This window comes from Kogia breviceps, chromosome 4 (genome assembly GCF_026419965.1).
Source record: "Kogia breviceps isolate mKogBre1 chromosome 4, mKogBre1 haplotype 1, whole genome shotgun sequence".
Classification (NCBI taxonomy): domain Eukaryota; kingdom Metazoa; phylum Chordata; class Mammalia; order Artiodactyla; family Physeteridae; genus Kogia; species Kogia breviceps.
This window is the reverse complement of record NC_081313.1, coordinates 151,279,201-151,294,292: the sequence shown is the minus strand read 5'-3', so window position 1 is coordinate 151,294,292 and position 15,092 is coordinate 151,279,201. Positions and strand designations below refer to the sequence as shown.

The window sequence follows — 15,092 nt, the reverse complement described above, 5'->3', positions numbered from 1 at the left end:
ACCACCTCTGATTAAAGTGCTTATACCATTTAATTAAGATTGTTTACAAATATAACAGAATGGCTACAAAGCGATTTTCTTAACTTTAAAAGCAGTTGACACATTGGGAAATGAGAGAATTACAGTAGTTGTGAAACAGGCAGTACTCAGTGAACATCAGTTCCCCTGTCAGCCCTTCTTTATTCCCAGATGTTTAGCCAAAGTCCTGAGCTGTCCTACCCTCTAGTAATCACTACAGGACAGCCTCCTTCGCCCCAACAGAATGTTGGCTATACTCCAGCCAAATTCAGAGTATATCAGATTTCTAGCAGAAAATCAATTACATATCAGTGTACTACAGTCATTTTTAAAAAAGCAAAAAAGCAGAAGACCATTAGGCAAGATCTATTCTGGACTGCTGGTGTAATCCTGCAGGGAGAAAGCGGGAATATGATGGCGTGGCCTCCGCATCCTTCCCAGCAAGGAGTTTCTCGCTCTGCCCCAGGGGGGCACCCCCGGCTGCAAGGAGCCAGGAAGCTGGTTGGAACTACCCCCTCGTGTCACTTGTTCTACTGCCCGAAATGGCTTTGTGCGTCCCCACCCCCCAGATTCTGGAAGAAGAATGCAGAGAAACTGGCCCTTACAGAGGCACTGGGGTTCTATACTAGCTGACCACAACTATGAGAGAAGAAAGGGGACACAGAATGGGTGAGCAGACATTGTCACAATGGCGGTGGGTGTTTTGAATACTGGATGGTGTCTAGGGCAGCCCCGATGTCATAATCCTTGGTCTGTAGGAGCCTGGTGAGCCAGCCGCCTTCATCAGAGAACCCCATGGATAGCATCTGGGAGAGGGACTCAATCAGCCGGGGGTCAGCTTCTGCCAGAGAGAGTAATGACAGCCATGAGGAAGAGTCACTGGGCCCCAAATGTGACCTGTACGTGGCAGCATCCTGTCCAGCCAGCAACTACCCAGGGCCTGCAGGGCCTGGCCCTTTTACAAGGTCTTAACCCTCACAGGGACCCTCCAAGGCAGGAACTGGCAACCTTTTTCTATAAAAGGTCAGAGAATAAATATTTTAAGCTGCTTTGCAGGCTATTCATCCCTGTCACAACTACTCAACTCTGCTGTTACAAGCATAAAAGCAGCCAAACAAAATGTGAACAAATAATCATGGCTATGTTCCAGTAAAACTTACATTTATGAACATAAAATTTGAATTTCATCTAATTTTCCCATCTTGATTTTTTTCCAACCATTATAAAAATGAAAAAATCATTCTTGGTCCATAGGGCATAGTTTGCCACTCCCTGCTTTTAAGGCAGAGAAGATAAATACTGGTAGCCCAGGGGCTAAATCTGGCCCATAGAATGGGTTTCCACTTGAATATTGCTTTAAAAGTCATTGCCGTGTGACAGTGATGAACCAGAGCAGGGTGTGAATGGCCTCTTTTATTCAGTGTGAGTTCTCCAGGCTGGCACAACTCTCCACCCGACCCTACTGCTTCCACACCACCTACTTTACACGGTGGCTTCCTGCCTGGCTCCTACCGGAGCCTTGGCTAGGACCCCTGCTCCAAGGTCAGCACTTTCCATGAGGAAACAGTGAAGATGGACCCCGAGTCCACTTTTAGTAGCGCATGGCAGTGCCAAAGCCAGCGCCACCACCACATCACATCTGCCTTCGTAATTCTGGGTCTGGATGTTAAGTTTTAGAAAGCTGAGCTTACTAAGGCTCAGCATAGACACAGAGGACAAAACCAACTCCCAATTTTCTCTTACGTCAACAGACAAGCCATGCAGTACAGAACATGTCTTTCTGTGTTGCTAAAAGCAAGTGATAGGATGCTCTGAACAGAAAAGATAGAAATACAAAATACTTGAAATCTCTTGCCTGGTGGCAGATGTGGGTACAATGCAGCTTCCTTCAGCCCTGTGGGTCCTTCCTGGGAAGGGTTCAGAGAGCTCGGCCCTTCAGATTCAGGCATCTGTAAAGACTGGAGTTCACCTGTAGACGGGTCCACCTCTTTTGAAGACAAATGAGTCCAGTCATCATCTCCTCCTGAACAGTTATCAGACTCCATCTGTTCCTGGAACAAAACCCCCCATGAGCACAAGGACAAGGACAACAGGCCAACTGACCACAGCCTGGGAGAGTCAGGGCATGGAGGACTGGCAAGAGGCTTCTGCTTTACAAAGTTCTAGCAGAGGGTTCACAGAACAACTTAAATGCCACCGACACTCTGCAACAGAAATGGGTCCCTCTGGCTGTGTGAGTGCCAGGGAAGGGCTGTGCTTGGGGTGCTGGGAGAAGCTCTGGGCGGCCACAACCTGGGGATGGCATGGGAGGGTGCTTGCCTCAGGCTGACCGCCTGACTCCAGGGCAATCTTGTTCACTTGCTCCACCAGAGACCGTGCCATGCCCTCCACATCCCCGTCCGGCTTGCTGGGGTTGGAGCAGCAGCTGCTTGTCTGAGAGCTACACTTCTCCTCTGGGCTGGAGCTACCTGGGGAGGTGGGTGTCAGGCGGCTTCTCTTTCCTCCATGTTCCACGTCAATATCGACTTCAATGCCTGGAAGCCAAGGAGAAAACAAAAACTTGATTAATAGCTAGCATCCCAGGTGAGCTTCAGAGCCAGAAAGTCCATAAACAGACCTTGTTTTCCCCTAACAATGTAGGACAGCGGCTGCACAGCAGGCAGGGCCAGGCCCTTGGAACAGGGTGAGAGCCAAATACCATGTGTGGCCAGTACCACCTGTGCCACAGTGGTGAGGACCACATAAAGCATCGCACTTGCGTGCAGGGGCCTAGTGATGTGAAAAACATGCACACTGAACACGCGAATTTTGTTTAGGTGGGCAGACAGCCCGTGCAAGCTCTGTGCAAGGCCCATGAGGCTGCAAGCACTGGCTGGCGTGTCTACCTCCAGTCTCTCACACTCTGGGGCACATGCTCACTGAGGGGAAGGGAGGGGACAATCACTGGGGCTATGTTTTTAATTATTTTTAATTTCTCAAAGGGCATGCCCATAGCTTAGAGTTAAACAATTTTAAAAGGCTATAGAATGGATGAACAACAAGGTCCTACTGTATAACACATGGAACCATATTCAATATCCTGTGATAAACCATAACGGAAAAGAATATGAAGAAGAATATATATATGTATTACTGAGTCACTTTGCTGTACAGCAGAAATTAACACAACATTGTAAATCAACTACACTAAAATAAAATTTAAAAAAAAAAAGACTATAGTCTTCTATAGAAGATTCCCTGCCCGCCCCCCACACACAGCCTGGCCCACTCCCCAGAGACAGCTTTCAACCCACAAATGCTCTCTTTCTTGACTGCTCAAGTTTACTGCTTATTTCTTCCTCTGGAAGATCAATACTTTACCACCCCTTCCCCTATCCTTTCAAAAACTCAAGTTTTGCTAAAAACAGCATTCAGTGTTTACGTTAGTGCCACTACATAAATATTGTTCTTTGCTGGGCCAAGTACTGGCCTCATTTACTCGTAGAGTCTTTCTGTTTCTGTAGCAGTAATGATGTCCTGCTAACTTTCCCCATATTCTCCCCCAGTTTCTCTATAGTGTTTTCTACAACACAGGTTAAGTGTAGTGTATCAGATACAGCATCCGTTCTGTTTTTTTCCCTGGAGACCACCCCTGGCGGGCATGGAGCTTCCAGCTCCAGCCTGGACAGGCAGCTCTTGGGGCCAGAGGCACAGCTACACCTTTCCTTCCATCCTGGCAACTCCTCATCACTCTTTCATGTGTTGGGTACCATTTTCAAGCACCTCTTTCTTCCTTCTGGGCTTATTTCTTCATTTTGGCCAGAGAGAGGGAGTTCAAGCCCAGGTAAGATGATTAAGACCCTTGCATTCCTGACAACTTTGTTCTGCTCCCACACGATCATTTTAGTTGGGTATAGAATTCAAGGTTGAAAAACCATTTTAGATGAGCCTTTTGAAGTCACTCGTCTTTCAGCTCTTGCTGTGCTCCTTGAATTCCCAAGCTTTTATATAGCAACCTGGAGAGTTTGCAGAGTCTCTCTTTATCCCGAGGGTTCTGACACTTGACAATAACCTTTGGTGTGGGGTCTTTTTTTAGTCATTGTCCAAGGCATCTGGGGTCCCTTTCAATCCAGAGGTTAATGTCCTTAGTGCTAAGAGACTGTCTTGTATTCTTTGTTCATTTCCTCCCTACAGTTCACTGTTCTCTTTCTGGAATTCCTTCATCCTATATTGGACCTCCAGGATTAATCCTCAAATTATCCCATCTTTTCTCTCCTTCTGCCTCTATTTGTTTTGCTTCTAGAATATTTCCTTGAGATGATCTTAAAATCTGAGACTTCTTTTGAAGTTGTCTTTTTTCTATTTTTAAAAAAATTTCCAAGAACATTCTATTCTGTTCCTTTATGTTATGATTTTTATGGTATCCTGTTTTTCATGGATACAAATACTTTTTTGTATCTCACTGAGGATGTTAACATTCTCTTCCCTATTAAGTCCTTCCTCAAGTTCCTTCTTTCCCGTGCATGGAGGTTTTCCCCAAAGTGTTGGTGATCCATAGCTGTCTGATCCAAATGAGGCACTAAGGAAAAGATGATGGGAAGCACTCTCCATGGGGCCAGGGCCATCATTATCTTCCAACTGCAGGGTGCCCAGCCAGGTACTGGGATCCTAGATGGCAGAGCTCTCAGATGCTCCTCTGGTGCATTCAGCCTCTCCTGAGCAGGGACTCCCCAGCTCCTGCTGCACTCACTCTCATTCATGATGCCCAGTTTCAGGCTGGTGCCTCACCCTGCCCTGTGTCCCTAGTGTCCCCACCTCTGAAGCTTCCCTGGGTCAAGTGCTCCAGCAATTAAATTAAACACCAGATCTCCTGCAAGGGTTGGCAAGGACCAGCATCTGGTTGACTGGGACTTCGAAGTCTCTACATAATCCTTAACAGGCATCTTCAACCCCTCCCCTTGTTCCCTGGCCTTCTCTGGTCCCTGCACAGCCGGTCTTGCTTCTCAGTGGCATCCCTATGCAGGCGCATAGGTTTCTGATGCCTCCACTCTGTTGGTTACCGTCCTCTATCCACTTCCCATCTTCCAAAGTTTGATAACTTCATTTTATCTTGTCCTCTATTACTTTTTTCTCTTGTTCTTTATCCATGATGCTTTATATTTTTTTGTTTAATCCCTTCACTATTATTTTAGTGGAGTTTGAGGAGCAAGCAGAGATGAAAGCAGGTTTAGCTACTGGTGTCCCATCTGCAAAATTTAAATTGTTCTTCTTCCATTTCCCCCACAGCTTTTCATTAGGAAAAGGTTCAAGCAGTCAGAAAAGCTGGAAGAACAGTACAATGAATACCCATATACTTTCTCACTTTTCTAAATGGGTGAATGATGTGACGCTTCTGTAAATGGATCATTGAGATTTTTGAACTAGGGTTTCTCCAACTTAATGATAATCTGAGACTTCACAAGACTGTACCAGTCTCTGCCATGCTGTCCCCAAAGCCTCTGTGTGGGGGCATTTATGGAAGACCCCATGACGAGGAAGGGCCCTGCTATTTTACATCCTAGGTGTCGGTGAAAGCGACCTCCACCCTGCACCTCACGGTGTTGCTCAGCTGGCTCTCACGGTACCTACCAAAATAAGGCCTCAGGTTTGCACTTTAAAGCCACCGACTCTCTGCACACATTGCCCTCTGGGAGGTGTTAGTGGTTACATCCCCTCTGGGCCCATGCTCTGGGAACAAATGGCCCCTTGTAGGCAGTTAGCAGAGTAAGTCATCCTGTTAGTTCCTCATAAGAAAGGAAAATACCTGTAACTCCAACAACAGAGTTTAGCCCATTCCTCGAATGGCTCTTGTCAATGGAAATTACTCAAAAGCGTATTTTACTGAAACTTTTCTTGTTTTGTAAGGTTCCAGGCTCCTCCCTAGTTAGTAGAAACCAACTCCATCCACTTCGAAAGATCTAAAAAGGCCTTAATCCTTATCTCAAAAGACCTCTGAGCCCTTGTGTCCTGAGTGGGGAATCCAGGTCAAGTTCTGAAACACTTCACAAGCTCAGATGGGTCTCAGGATGGAGAGCAAGCGTGACGCAGAGTCTGCTGGGAAGCCTTCAGAACACAGACCCCAGGCCCTACCCAAGACCCACTTACCGAATCAAGGGACCTGGGACTCTGCAGTCTTTTAAAGTCCCCTGCCTGAACCTAGACTTGGTATTGTGACTTCCCAGGTCGTCTCGTTCATTCTTTTAGTGAAAAACTTTGTTCTTCAGAATAATTAGTCTTAACAGTTTCCATACACCAAATTATATACCCAAAAAATCAAAAAAAAACCCCAACCCTTTGTTGGTGATTCTGATGCTCAGCCAGAACCACTGTCCATTTACTATCTTCCAGAGAAAAACTTCCCATGGCCCGTAAGTAGCAACCCATTAGTTGGAATTCCTTAAAATTCTACTATGTCTTTCACTATGTCTTAAACGAGTGGCAGGGTTTAGGGATAACCTATCTCCCAATTATTTCATCACTACTCCACTGTTACCCTCCTTAGAAAGCATTAAATGTAGCAATTCTTTTTGGGCCTCTCACTGTTGTGGCCTCTCCCGTTGCGGAGCGCAGGCTCAGTGGCCATGGCTCACGGGCCCAGCCGCTGCACGGCATGTGGGATCTTCCCGGACCGGGGCACGAACCCGTGTCCCCTGCATTGGCAGGCGGATTCTCAACCACTGTGCCACCAGGGAAGCCCAAATGTAGCACTTCTTTTTCCTCACTCTCTCAAGAACCTTTAACTCCAGCACAGAAACCATGTGTGAATTTAGCTATTTCATGCAGCAGCAATACCGAGATGTCACTGCTGTTTCAAAGCTACTTCAATGAGTGTGAACAGAAATGGTCTCAGTTTGGAAGCAATGGCAGTCATGCTCTGTGAGCCACAGGGTGGATGGTGGGTGGGGTTGGGCACCCTCCTACAGCATTCTTTCAGACATGGACAACACAACTTCTGGACAGACCAGGTAGGCACTTTCTGCCACTGCAGTCACAAAGATGAGCTCTATTCTAGTCCAAGATCGTGGATTCATCATAATCACCTTCATTAGCTGATTCTTGCTGCCAAAACAGAGCAAGTGCTTTCTAAATTCTTGGAGCTTTTGGCCTCAGGCCAGGCACACTATGGAGGCTCATCCACCCAGACACCTACCCTGGGCCCGCGCGCTGGGAACCTGGCGGCACACAGAGAACCTTCCTCCATTACTCCTTTCTCTCTGGCACCGGCACAAGCCCAGCACTCACGAAGCACCACAAAAGGTTGGGAGTTGCAAAAAGGGAGGAAAAGCAATATGGCATCTCAACTAACTACTCACCCAAGTCCTTCAAGAAACCCCAAGGGGCTTCCCTGGTGGCGCAGTGGTTGAGAATCCGCCTGCCGATGCAGGAGACACGGGTTCGTGCCCTGGTCCGGGAAGATCCCACATGCCGCGGAGCAACTAAGCCCGTGAGCCATGGCCGCTAGGCCTGCGCGTCCGGAGCCTGTGCTCCGCAAAGGGAGAGGCCACAACAGTGAGAGGCCCGCATACCGCAAAAAAAAAAAAAAAAAAAAAAAAAAGAAACCCCAAGACTCACATTAGGAGAAATACAGACTGGTCTTCTTCCAAAGGACAAACAGGCAGAAGATGACAGGCCAGCCCTGCAACTGAGCCTGGTCACCCTCCCTAGTGGGATTACCCCAACCAAACGTTGGCTGATTCCACACTCCATGTGGAAAGCTCAAGAATCTGTCAGGGAATGCAACTTCAAGTGGCCTGTGGTGCAGCACTTGGCAAAGTTTGATATGTGGCAACAAATCCTTACTGGTCTCAAGGACACATCAGCTGCCGCTCCTCTGCAGTATCCCAAGTGAAAGCCACAAAACAGCCACCTACACACTGGTTACCAAAATGCTCTGCTGATATCAAAGGACGGACAAGGCAACCACTTACCCAGAGGGCTGAGGGCAGCTGCCACACTCTCCCCTACATTCTTGAGGAAATTCACACTGGGATCCTCCGATGGACCAGCTTTGATTTTGAAAAACAAAAACAAAGATACACTTAATTCAAAGCATGTCTCTCAATGATTGATACCTGTCGCAGTCCTGTCACCTTCATCCCAGGAGCCCTCCCCCGGAGCCTTGGTCCCAGCAGCCTACACTCCAGTGCTTCCCTCTCTCCCTCCCTCTCTAGGCCACCTCCTGGGCCCCTTCGTCCTTCAAACCACTTCCCCTTCTGCTCCCCCTTCATCTGTGTTCCTGGTGCCTAGGTACTCCGCAGGGGGCTCAGTACATACAGTATAAAATATTATTTACTCGAATCAAACATCCCCATCTTTGTCCCTAAAGATGAAGTGAATCAAAGGACACAATAGGATTAATAAAATCAGAATCCAAAAGTTCAGAATGCAAGCTATATGTAAGTTTTTAACCTGGGGACTGTGTTTTAAAAGACTCGTGCAAATTTGGCTCTGACTTTCCTGATAGCTAGCATAAAAGAGAAGGGAGTACACTGCGGAGATGCAGGTGCTGGAGGGGGCCTCCCGTCTGTACGTGAGGACCACCTCAGAGGTCAGCATGAGGAGGTGGGCAAGGGCAGGTGCATTAGTGGCCTTGGCAGGCACTTAGACACCTCAGTTTTCCCACCTGTACAATGGAGATAATGCTCCACACTTTGCTGGGTTTTGTGAGGATTAAATGCCAGGAATGGCCATGAAGTGCCCAGCCCAGCCATAGGCACATAGGATTTCAGGACACAGGGAAGGCCCTCCAGCTCTGCCAGCCCTCACATCTCGCCCTTCAGAGTCCAGCAGACACAAGCCTCACCTGATTCTGCAGCGGGGCCAGGGTAGGCATCCCCTGCTCGAGGAGGACGTGGGCTCCAGTTCCCCGGTGGGCCCATCTCCCAGCCAGGCCACCCAAAGTGCCCGTGTTTCAGCTTCCGGAGCCAGCGGCTATGAGAGAAGCCCTGGGGAGGGGTAGACAGAGGGGCAGGGTGGTGCCAAGTCAGGGGGCTCCTGCCACCCTGCACCCACCCCGAGCCCACAGGGAGGCCCCACTCACCTCAGAAGGGTGCCCGAAGGGGCTGGGGAAGGCAAGCTTGCTGTGCTCCCTGTGCATGCCCTTCCCCTCACAGACAGAGCATAGGTCGTAGTCAGGGCAGACGCTGCACTTGTAGCGGGTCCCCACCACTGGCCCGTTGCAACCATCACAGATAACATTGGGGTGCACCATGTTTCGGGGCACCTCCTGAGCACACAGGGGTCGGTGGTCCCGCCGGCACTCCTTCTTCTCTGCAGGCAGGGCAGAAAGCCATGACACTTTTTTTTTTTTTTTTTTTTTTTTCCAGTAAGCGGGCCCCTCACCGTTGCGGAGCATAGGCTCCGGACGAGCAGGCTCAGCGGCCATGGCTCACGGGCCCAGCCGTTCTGCGGCACATGGGATCCTCCCGGACCGGGGCACGAACCCGCATCCCCTGCATCGACAGGTGGACTCTCAACCACTGCGTCACCAGGGAAGCCCTGAAAGCCATGACACTCTTTGTGAGCCACAGAACACTCCTGCTTCTCACCACTATGGGGCCATCGCACTCAGCAGGTCCCTCATGCCATCATACAGACACCGAATCCACACGAATTCACTTACTCAAGTGACAACAACAACGCAACCTCACAGCCTGCTAGGAGGTTCACAGTCCCTGTGCCTGTGACCTGGGGACAAGTGGCCCAGGCAAGAGCAAAGCAACAGAGTTGTGTCTGCATGGCTTTGGCCTTGCCCTGCACTAAAATAAACCCTCAGCTCGTGGGCACAATCAAGAGTGAACCCAGGGACTTTCCTGGTGGCGCAGTGGTTAAGAATCCGCTTGCCAATGCAGGGGACACGGGTTCAAGCCCTGGTCCAGGAAGATCCCACATGCCACAGAGCAACTAAGCCTGTGCACCACAACTACTGAGCCTGCGCTCTAGAGCCCGCGAGCCACAACTACTGAAGCCCACATGTCTAGAGCCAGTGCTCTGCAACAAGAGAAGCCACCACACCGCAACGAAGAGTAGCCCCCGTCACTGCAACTAGAGAAAGCCTGCGCACAGCAACGAAGACCCAATGCAGCCAAAATGAAAAATAAATACATTTATTAAATTTATTTTTAAAATTTATTAATTTTTTTTTAAGTGAACCCAGAGGGCTTCCCTGGTGGCGCATTGGTTGAGAGTCCGCCTGCCGATGCAAGGGACATGGGTTCGTGCCCCAGTCCAGGAGGATCCCACATGCCTCAGAGCAGCTAGGCCCATGAACCATGGCCGCTAAGCCTGTGCATCCAGAACCTGTGCTCCGCAACGGGAAAGGCCACAACAGCGAGAGGCCCGCGTACCGCAAAAAAAAAAAGTGAACCCAGAGACCCTCCGACCTCACCCCCCGTGGTGGGCATGTACTCCTTTTTCAGGTCAAGCACAGCGATGACTATGGCCGTCTTAAACAGCCTTCAGTCTCCTCACCCCTTCTTTAGGGGAACGTCTCCATAACCTCAAGCCAGTTGCACTCAGCAGGGAACACCTGGCTTCAGGCTGCCCCTTACCTTTAATGTAAATACGGAAGATGTCATCCTTCACATATGACATCGCCATCTTCAATTCCTCATCACTGGAAAAGGCAACCAAGTCCCCGTCCTCATCTAGATTGTTTAAAAGACAGCAAGTGAGCACCCAGGGCTTCTCAGTTGGACACAAGCTGCTGAAAAGGGCTGACGCCAATGGGGCACTTGCAGGGCTATAAACTGAAGTCCACTTGTCTGAGCCAGGGGAAAGCAGGGCTGAGGCCAAACTGCCCATTCACTCTGCCACTGCCTGGAGAGTAAGTACTCCAACCTGGGCCCTGGGCGCACACGAGAGGAAGAGTAGGTGTGTGCAGGCGCAGCAATGGTAGCACCTGGCCCCCTGCCACTCTGCCTCTGCGCCAGCTGCCCCGTCAGAAAGGTGCTGTCTCCATCCACATCCAACCAGACCCAGCCCCCCATCAACTGTGGGAGATCCCCATCTGTGACCTGCTCCTCAGGGGTCCAGCCCCTCCTAAGGCCTTGGACCTCTTGTGGCTTAGGAGAGTAAAGTAGAATACATCTGCCTGCTTCCTCCCCCAACACCAACAAAGCTAAAATTATGTATTTATATGCAGTCTCCAGTTTTTAGATGTTGGCTCAAATGGTTTAAAGCATCACCATGCAAGACAAACCACACCATACATCTGCAGGCTGGTTCAGGTCCATGGGTCACCAGATGCAACATCTACCATGAAAACAGGGGCTGTGTCAAAAGGTGGAAACAACCCAAATGTCCATCAACTAATGCACAGCTCAACAAAATGTGCTGTGTCCATAAAATTGAACCTTTCCCAGCCCCAAAAAGGAATGAAATACTGATACATACTACAACACAGGTGAACCTTGAAAACATTATGCTAAGTAAAAAAAGCCAGTTACAACAGACTACATATTTTTACATGAAATGTGCAGAATAGGAAAATCCATAGACAAAGTAGATTAATGGTAGTTTGCGGCTGGGGGTATGGGATGATGGGGATGGGAGAATAGCTGAAGGGCAGAGTTTCTTTGTAAGGTGATGGAAAGGTTCCAAGATGACTGTGATAACAGCTGCACAAATCTGTAAATATTCTAAAAACTGTACACTTTAAATGGATGAATTCTATGGTTGGTGAACTGTAGCTCAATAAAACTATTATTTTTAAAAAAGGTGGAAGAAATCCAAAAAAGAGAGAATATATATATATATATATATATATATATATGTACGACTGGTTTACTTTGCTGTACAGCAGAAACTAACACAACATTGTAAAGCAACTACACTCCAATAAAAATTTTAAAAATAAATAAATAACGATCTACCCTGAAAATAAATAAATTTTAAAATTTGGGCCCCTGGCAAGATGGCAGCAGTCCTGAGGAAAGTCCTAGCACGGGCCCACCTACCGGCAGGCCCGCCTCCGTCCCAATCACAACCACCTCCCACAACCCCACCCCCAGCAGCCACCAGTCTTAACAGCGCAGCTAGAAACTGAGCTGGCTCCTGGGCTCTGTCCCTACACGAACACTTCTCAAGCACGTTTTCATCTGGTCCCTCTATCCACTGCCAATGGGACAACGTCTGGACTCCGCCTGGTCTTGGGCGTTCTGTGGTCTGTCCCCAATCTCCCCTCCCAGCCGCCGGCCCGGAACTCGCGGGCCAGGCTGCACAGCTGAGTCCTCCTCCCCAGCCGGCCCAGGCTCTTCCGAGTTATTATCACAACCCCCACCTGGCACTAGCAGGCCCAGACTCGGCAGCAGCAAGATGTCAGTGTAACCTGAGTGCCCCTCTGACCACCCTGTGCCTGCTCGCGAGCCGCTGACGACGCCCCAGTGCGCCTTCGCCAAAATCTGCAACATCATGGCGGGCGGGGGTGGGGGTGGGGGTGGGGGTGGGGGTGGGGGAGGAGGTCTCTTACGCCGCCAGGCCTGAGATCCGCCCGGAGAGCCTGGGAGCGCCTGACCCTACAAGGGCCGGCTGTAGTCACCACTCTTCGTCACCAGGATGGCACCCGAAACCGAACTAGGGACCCTCGCGGGCCGCCGTCCACCCAGCGAGCAGCCAGAGCAAACACCCGCAGACGCCACCAGGCCCGACGAGAAAGAAGGGGCAGCCACCCCACCGGCAGGGCAGGACTGCGTCACGACCCCGCGCCGCTGCTTTAGGGCGCCCGGCCCACTCACCGCGGTAGTGAGCCTGGAAGCCGCCGGGCCGTAATACGGGGAACAGGGCGGCCACCCGGCTCAGCAGCCGCTCGCAGGGCCTAGGGCCAGGTGTGGACTCAGCTTCCGCTTCGGGCTCCGGGCTAAAACAGAAGCTGAAGCGGCGGATCTCGCGGGCTGCGTCCTCCTTGCCCAGAAGGTAGGCCTTCACGGTGAGCGACGCCATCACCGCGAGTTGGGAAGCAGGATCGGAGACGTTAGGTAGCCGCTCAGGCGTGAGGCTTTTGTAGGGCACGCTGGGAGCCCCGCCCCCCCACTTCCTGGGGGCGGGGTCTGAGAGCGCCCGGTCCAGCCCTTGCCGCCAGGTCGTCGCGCGCGAGCCACCCTGCGGGAGCCCCAGACACTACAGCCTCCTCGCCGCTGGGCCCCCTCATTGCCGTCCCCTTCCCTCATTGCCCCTAATACATCAGGGACCTCAAGAGGCCGGCCCCGCAGTCCGACATCTCGGTCTGGCGCCCGCCTCTGCACCTAGGGAAAGGGACCGGCCAGGGTCCTGCCCCAGATCCCTTGCAGGTCTGGTCCTGGCCGTGACTCAGCAGAGCAGAACCCAGGCCGCCCGGAGATGGCCAGTGCAGGAGGGAGGTGGACAACAGAGGCCGGAAGCCAGGAAGTTCCTAGGCGCTCAGAGGGCACCGCCAGCTAGAACAAATTGGCTCCCGAGGTGCTGTCCTGACCTTGCCACTCTTGGCAGCCGACCCCATTGGAAGCCATCAGCTTTTCAGGTGGCAGCCCACTCTGCCATCCCCAGCATCCTCCATGACTGTCCCTTACTGAGTTGAGGGACAGACCCCCAACTGAAGCCTGAGCACCAGAGGAGCTCCCAGTTTGATAGGGGGTAGGGTTGAGAGGTGCCAGAAGAGCACAGGATCTTCCCATCCCCACCTGACTGGAGGGCCTGCTAAGGCTTCCTGGAGCCTCAGTGGTCACCAAGTGTTCACTGCAGCCCAAGAGACTCCCCATTGGTGCCTAGACACCCATTAGTCAGCTGGTGGTGCCCAAGGGCCTGAGGGGTCTCAGGTCTGTTGGCCTCATGGGCAGCCCAGTACTTAGCTCAACAGCCCCCAGCTAGGGACCAAGAAACAGAGGCTTTGGGCCTCTGTTGCCCACCTCTCTCTTGCACTGGACATACATCTCTGGCTTTATGTGACAAAAGTGACCCATTCAAATGGCCTGGGAGAAGGCGGTTGTTGGGGGTGGGTGTCTTAGAAGAAGGTAGGCAGGAAGGTTATGTCACCCTATGAATCCTCCCAGATATGGTTCTGTGAGTAGAAAGTCAAACCTACTGAGTCAAATTCATGCTTTTCCATGGTAGGGTTTGTGGAAGCAGGTAAAACTTCAAGGGATGGGAAACCTGGAGACCACAGGAAAGTAGGTTGGATTTGGTTAGTCAGGTACAAGGGGGACTTGGTTGTGGAAGCACAGCAGGGACCTGTCCACAGGTGTGGCTTGTCCTTCGCAGAGAGCTCCAGAGCAGCCCTGTAGAGAAGACAGTCCCCTCTCAGGCTTCTCTCTGCATCCCTGCTGTAAGCCTGGGAAAGTGACCCTATCTGCCTTCTGCCCTATAGACAGGGTCAGGGGACAAAGAGGGAACAGCCTCCATTGGGTGGAGGCTGCAGTGGTACACAGGTGCCCCCGTGTGACTCAGCAGCTTGGGAGCCACTCAGCCCTGGGCAGGCCAGGCCAAGAGCCCAGCTTCCTGACCCCAGAACTTCATCATCCCCATCTGAGAGCATGAGGGGGTGCACAAGGAAAGCCCTGTGGCTCTAGAGAACCTCAGGTTTCAGGAAGGACTCCAGGCACAGCCTCTGTCTAAACAGGCAGCTGAGATAGAGGCCGCCCCGAGGAACACATTTGTTTTCTTGCCTTTTGGCTCGGTTTGGGACAGTGGTGGGTTTGCAGGGAGGGATGGAAAGCTCAGGGAGAAAGGGGTTGGAAGGAAATGGGGCACTGGGAAGCAGGGAGACCCCTGCCCCTGGAGAGCCCAGGTTCTGGCCTTCCCAGCAGGCCCCACTGCTGAGCCCTGCCCTCCTCCTACCCTCCCCCAAGGCTTGCTAGAGGTAAACAAGGCTGCAGCTGGGGAACTCCCTGGCAGGGCCCTCTCCGCCTGAGCTTGTGGTCAGGTGGCCTGGCCAGCAGTGAGTCAGTGTCCCATGACCAGCTGTCATAACCAGGGGATCCCCGGCCCCCTTGCTGCCACCCATCTCAATGACATCAGGCAGCCAGGCAGCCAAGGTGCGGAGCTGTTGCATGGGTCTCTTCAGGACGCAGGGGCCAAAAGAGCAA

General features: G+C 51.4%; 2 protein-coding genes across 3 annotated transcripts in view; one reads left to right on the top strand and one right to left on the bottom strand.

Moving 5' to 3' along the window:
• The window catches only part of HNRNPH1 (heterogeneous nuclear ribonucleoprotein H1), a 264,799-nt gene that overhangs the window by 33,179 nt on the left and 216,528 nt on the right, over positions 1-15,092 (top strand). The gene's annotated exons all lie outside the window — the stretch shown is intronic.
• On the bottom strand, positions 12-13,397 carry SQSTM1 (sequestosome 1). The gene is made up of 8 exons (XM_067032238.1): positions 12,771-13,397; positions 10,587-10,682; positions 9,077-9,306; positions 8,840-8,981; positions 7,965-8,042; positions 2,338-2,552; positions 1,874-2,069; positions 12-859 (listed from the first exon to the last, which is right to left on the bottom strand). Exons 1-8 carry the CDS (start codon positions 12,973-12,975, stop codon positions 702-704), a joined length of 1,320 nt encoding a protein of 439 aa, XP_066888339.1. The 5' UTR covers positions 12,976-13,397; the 3' UTR covers positions 12-701.

Bases quoted from the DNA above. Each gene is read 5' to 3' on its own strand.
- SQSTM1 (XM_067032238.1), bottom strand. From the start codon at position 12,975: ATGGCGTCGCTCACCGTGAAGGCCTACCTTCTGGGCAAGGAGGACGCA. The intron at 10,683-12,770 runs GTGAGTGGGCCG...TAAACAATCTAG, and splicing joins CTTCCAGGCTCACTACCGCG to ATGAGGACGGGGACTTGGTT. The intron at 9,307-10,586 runs GTAAGGGGCAGC...CCCTGCCTGCAG, and splicing joins CTTCCGTATTTACATTAAAG to AGAAGAAGGAGTGCCGGCGG.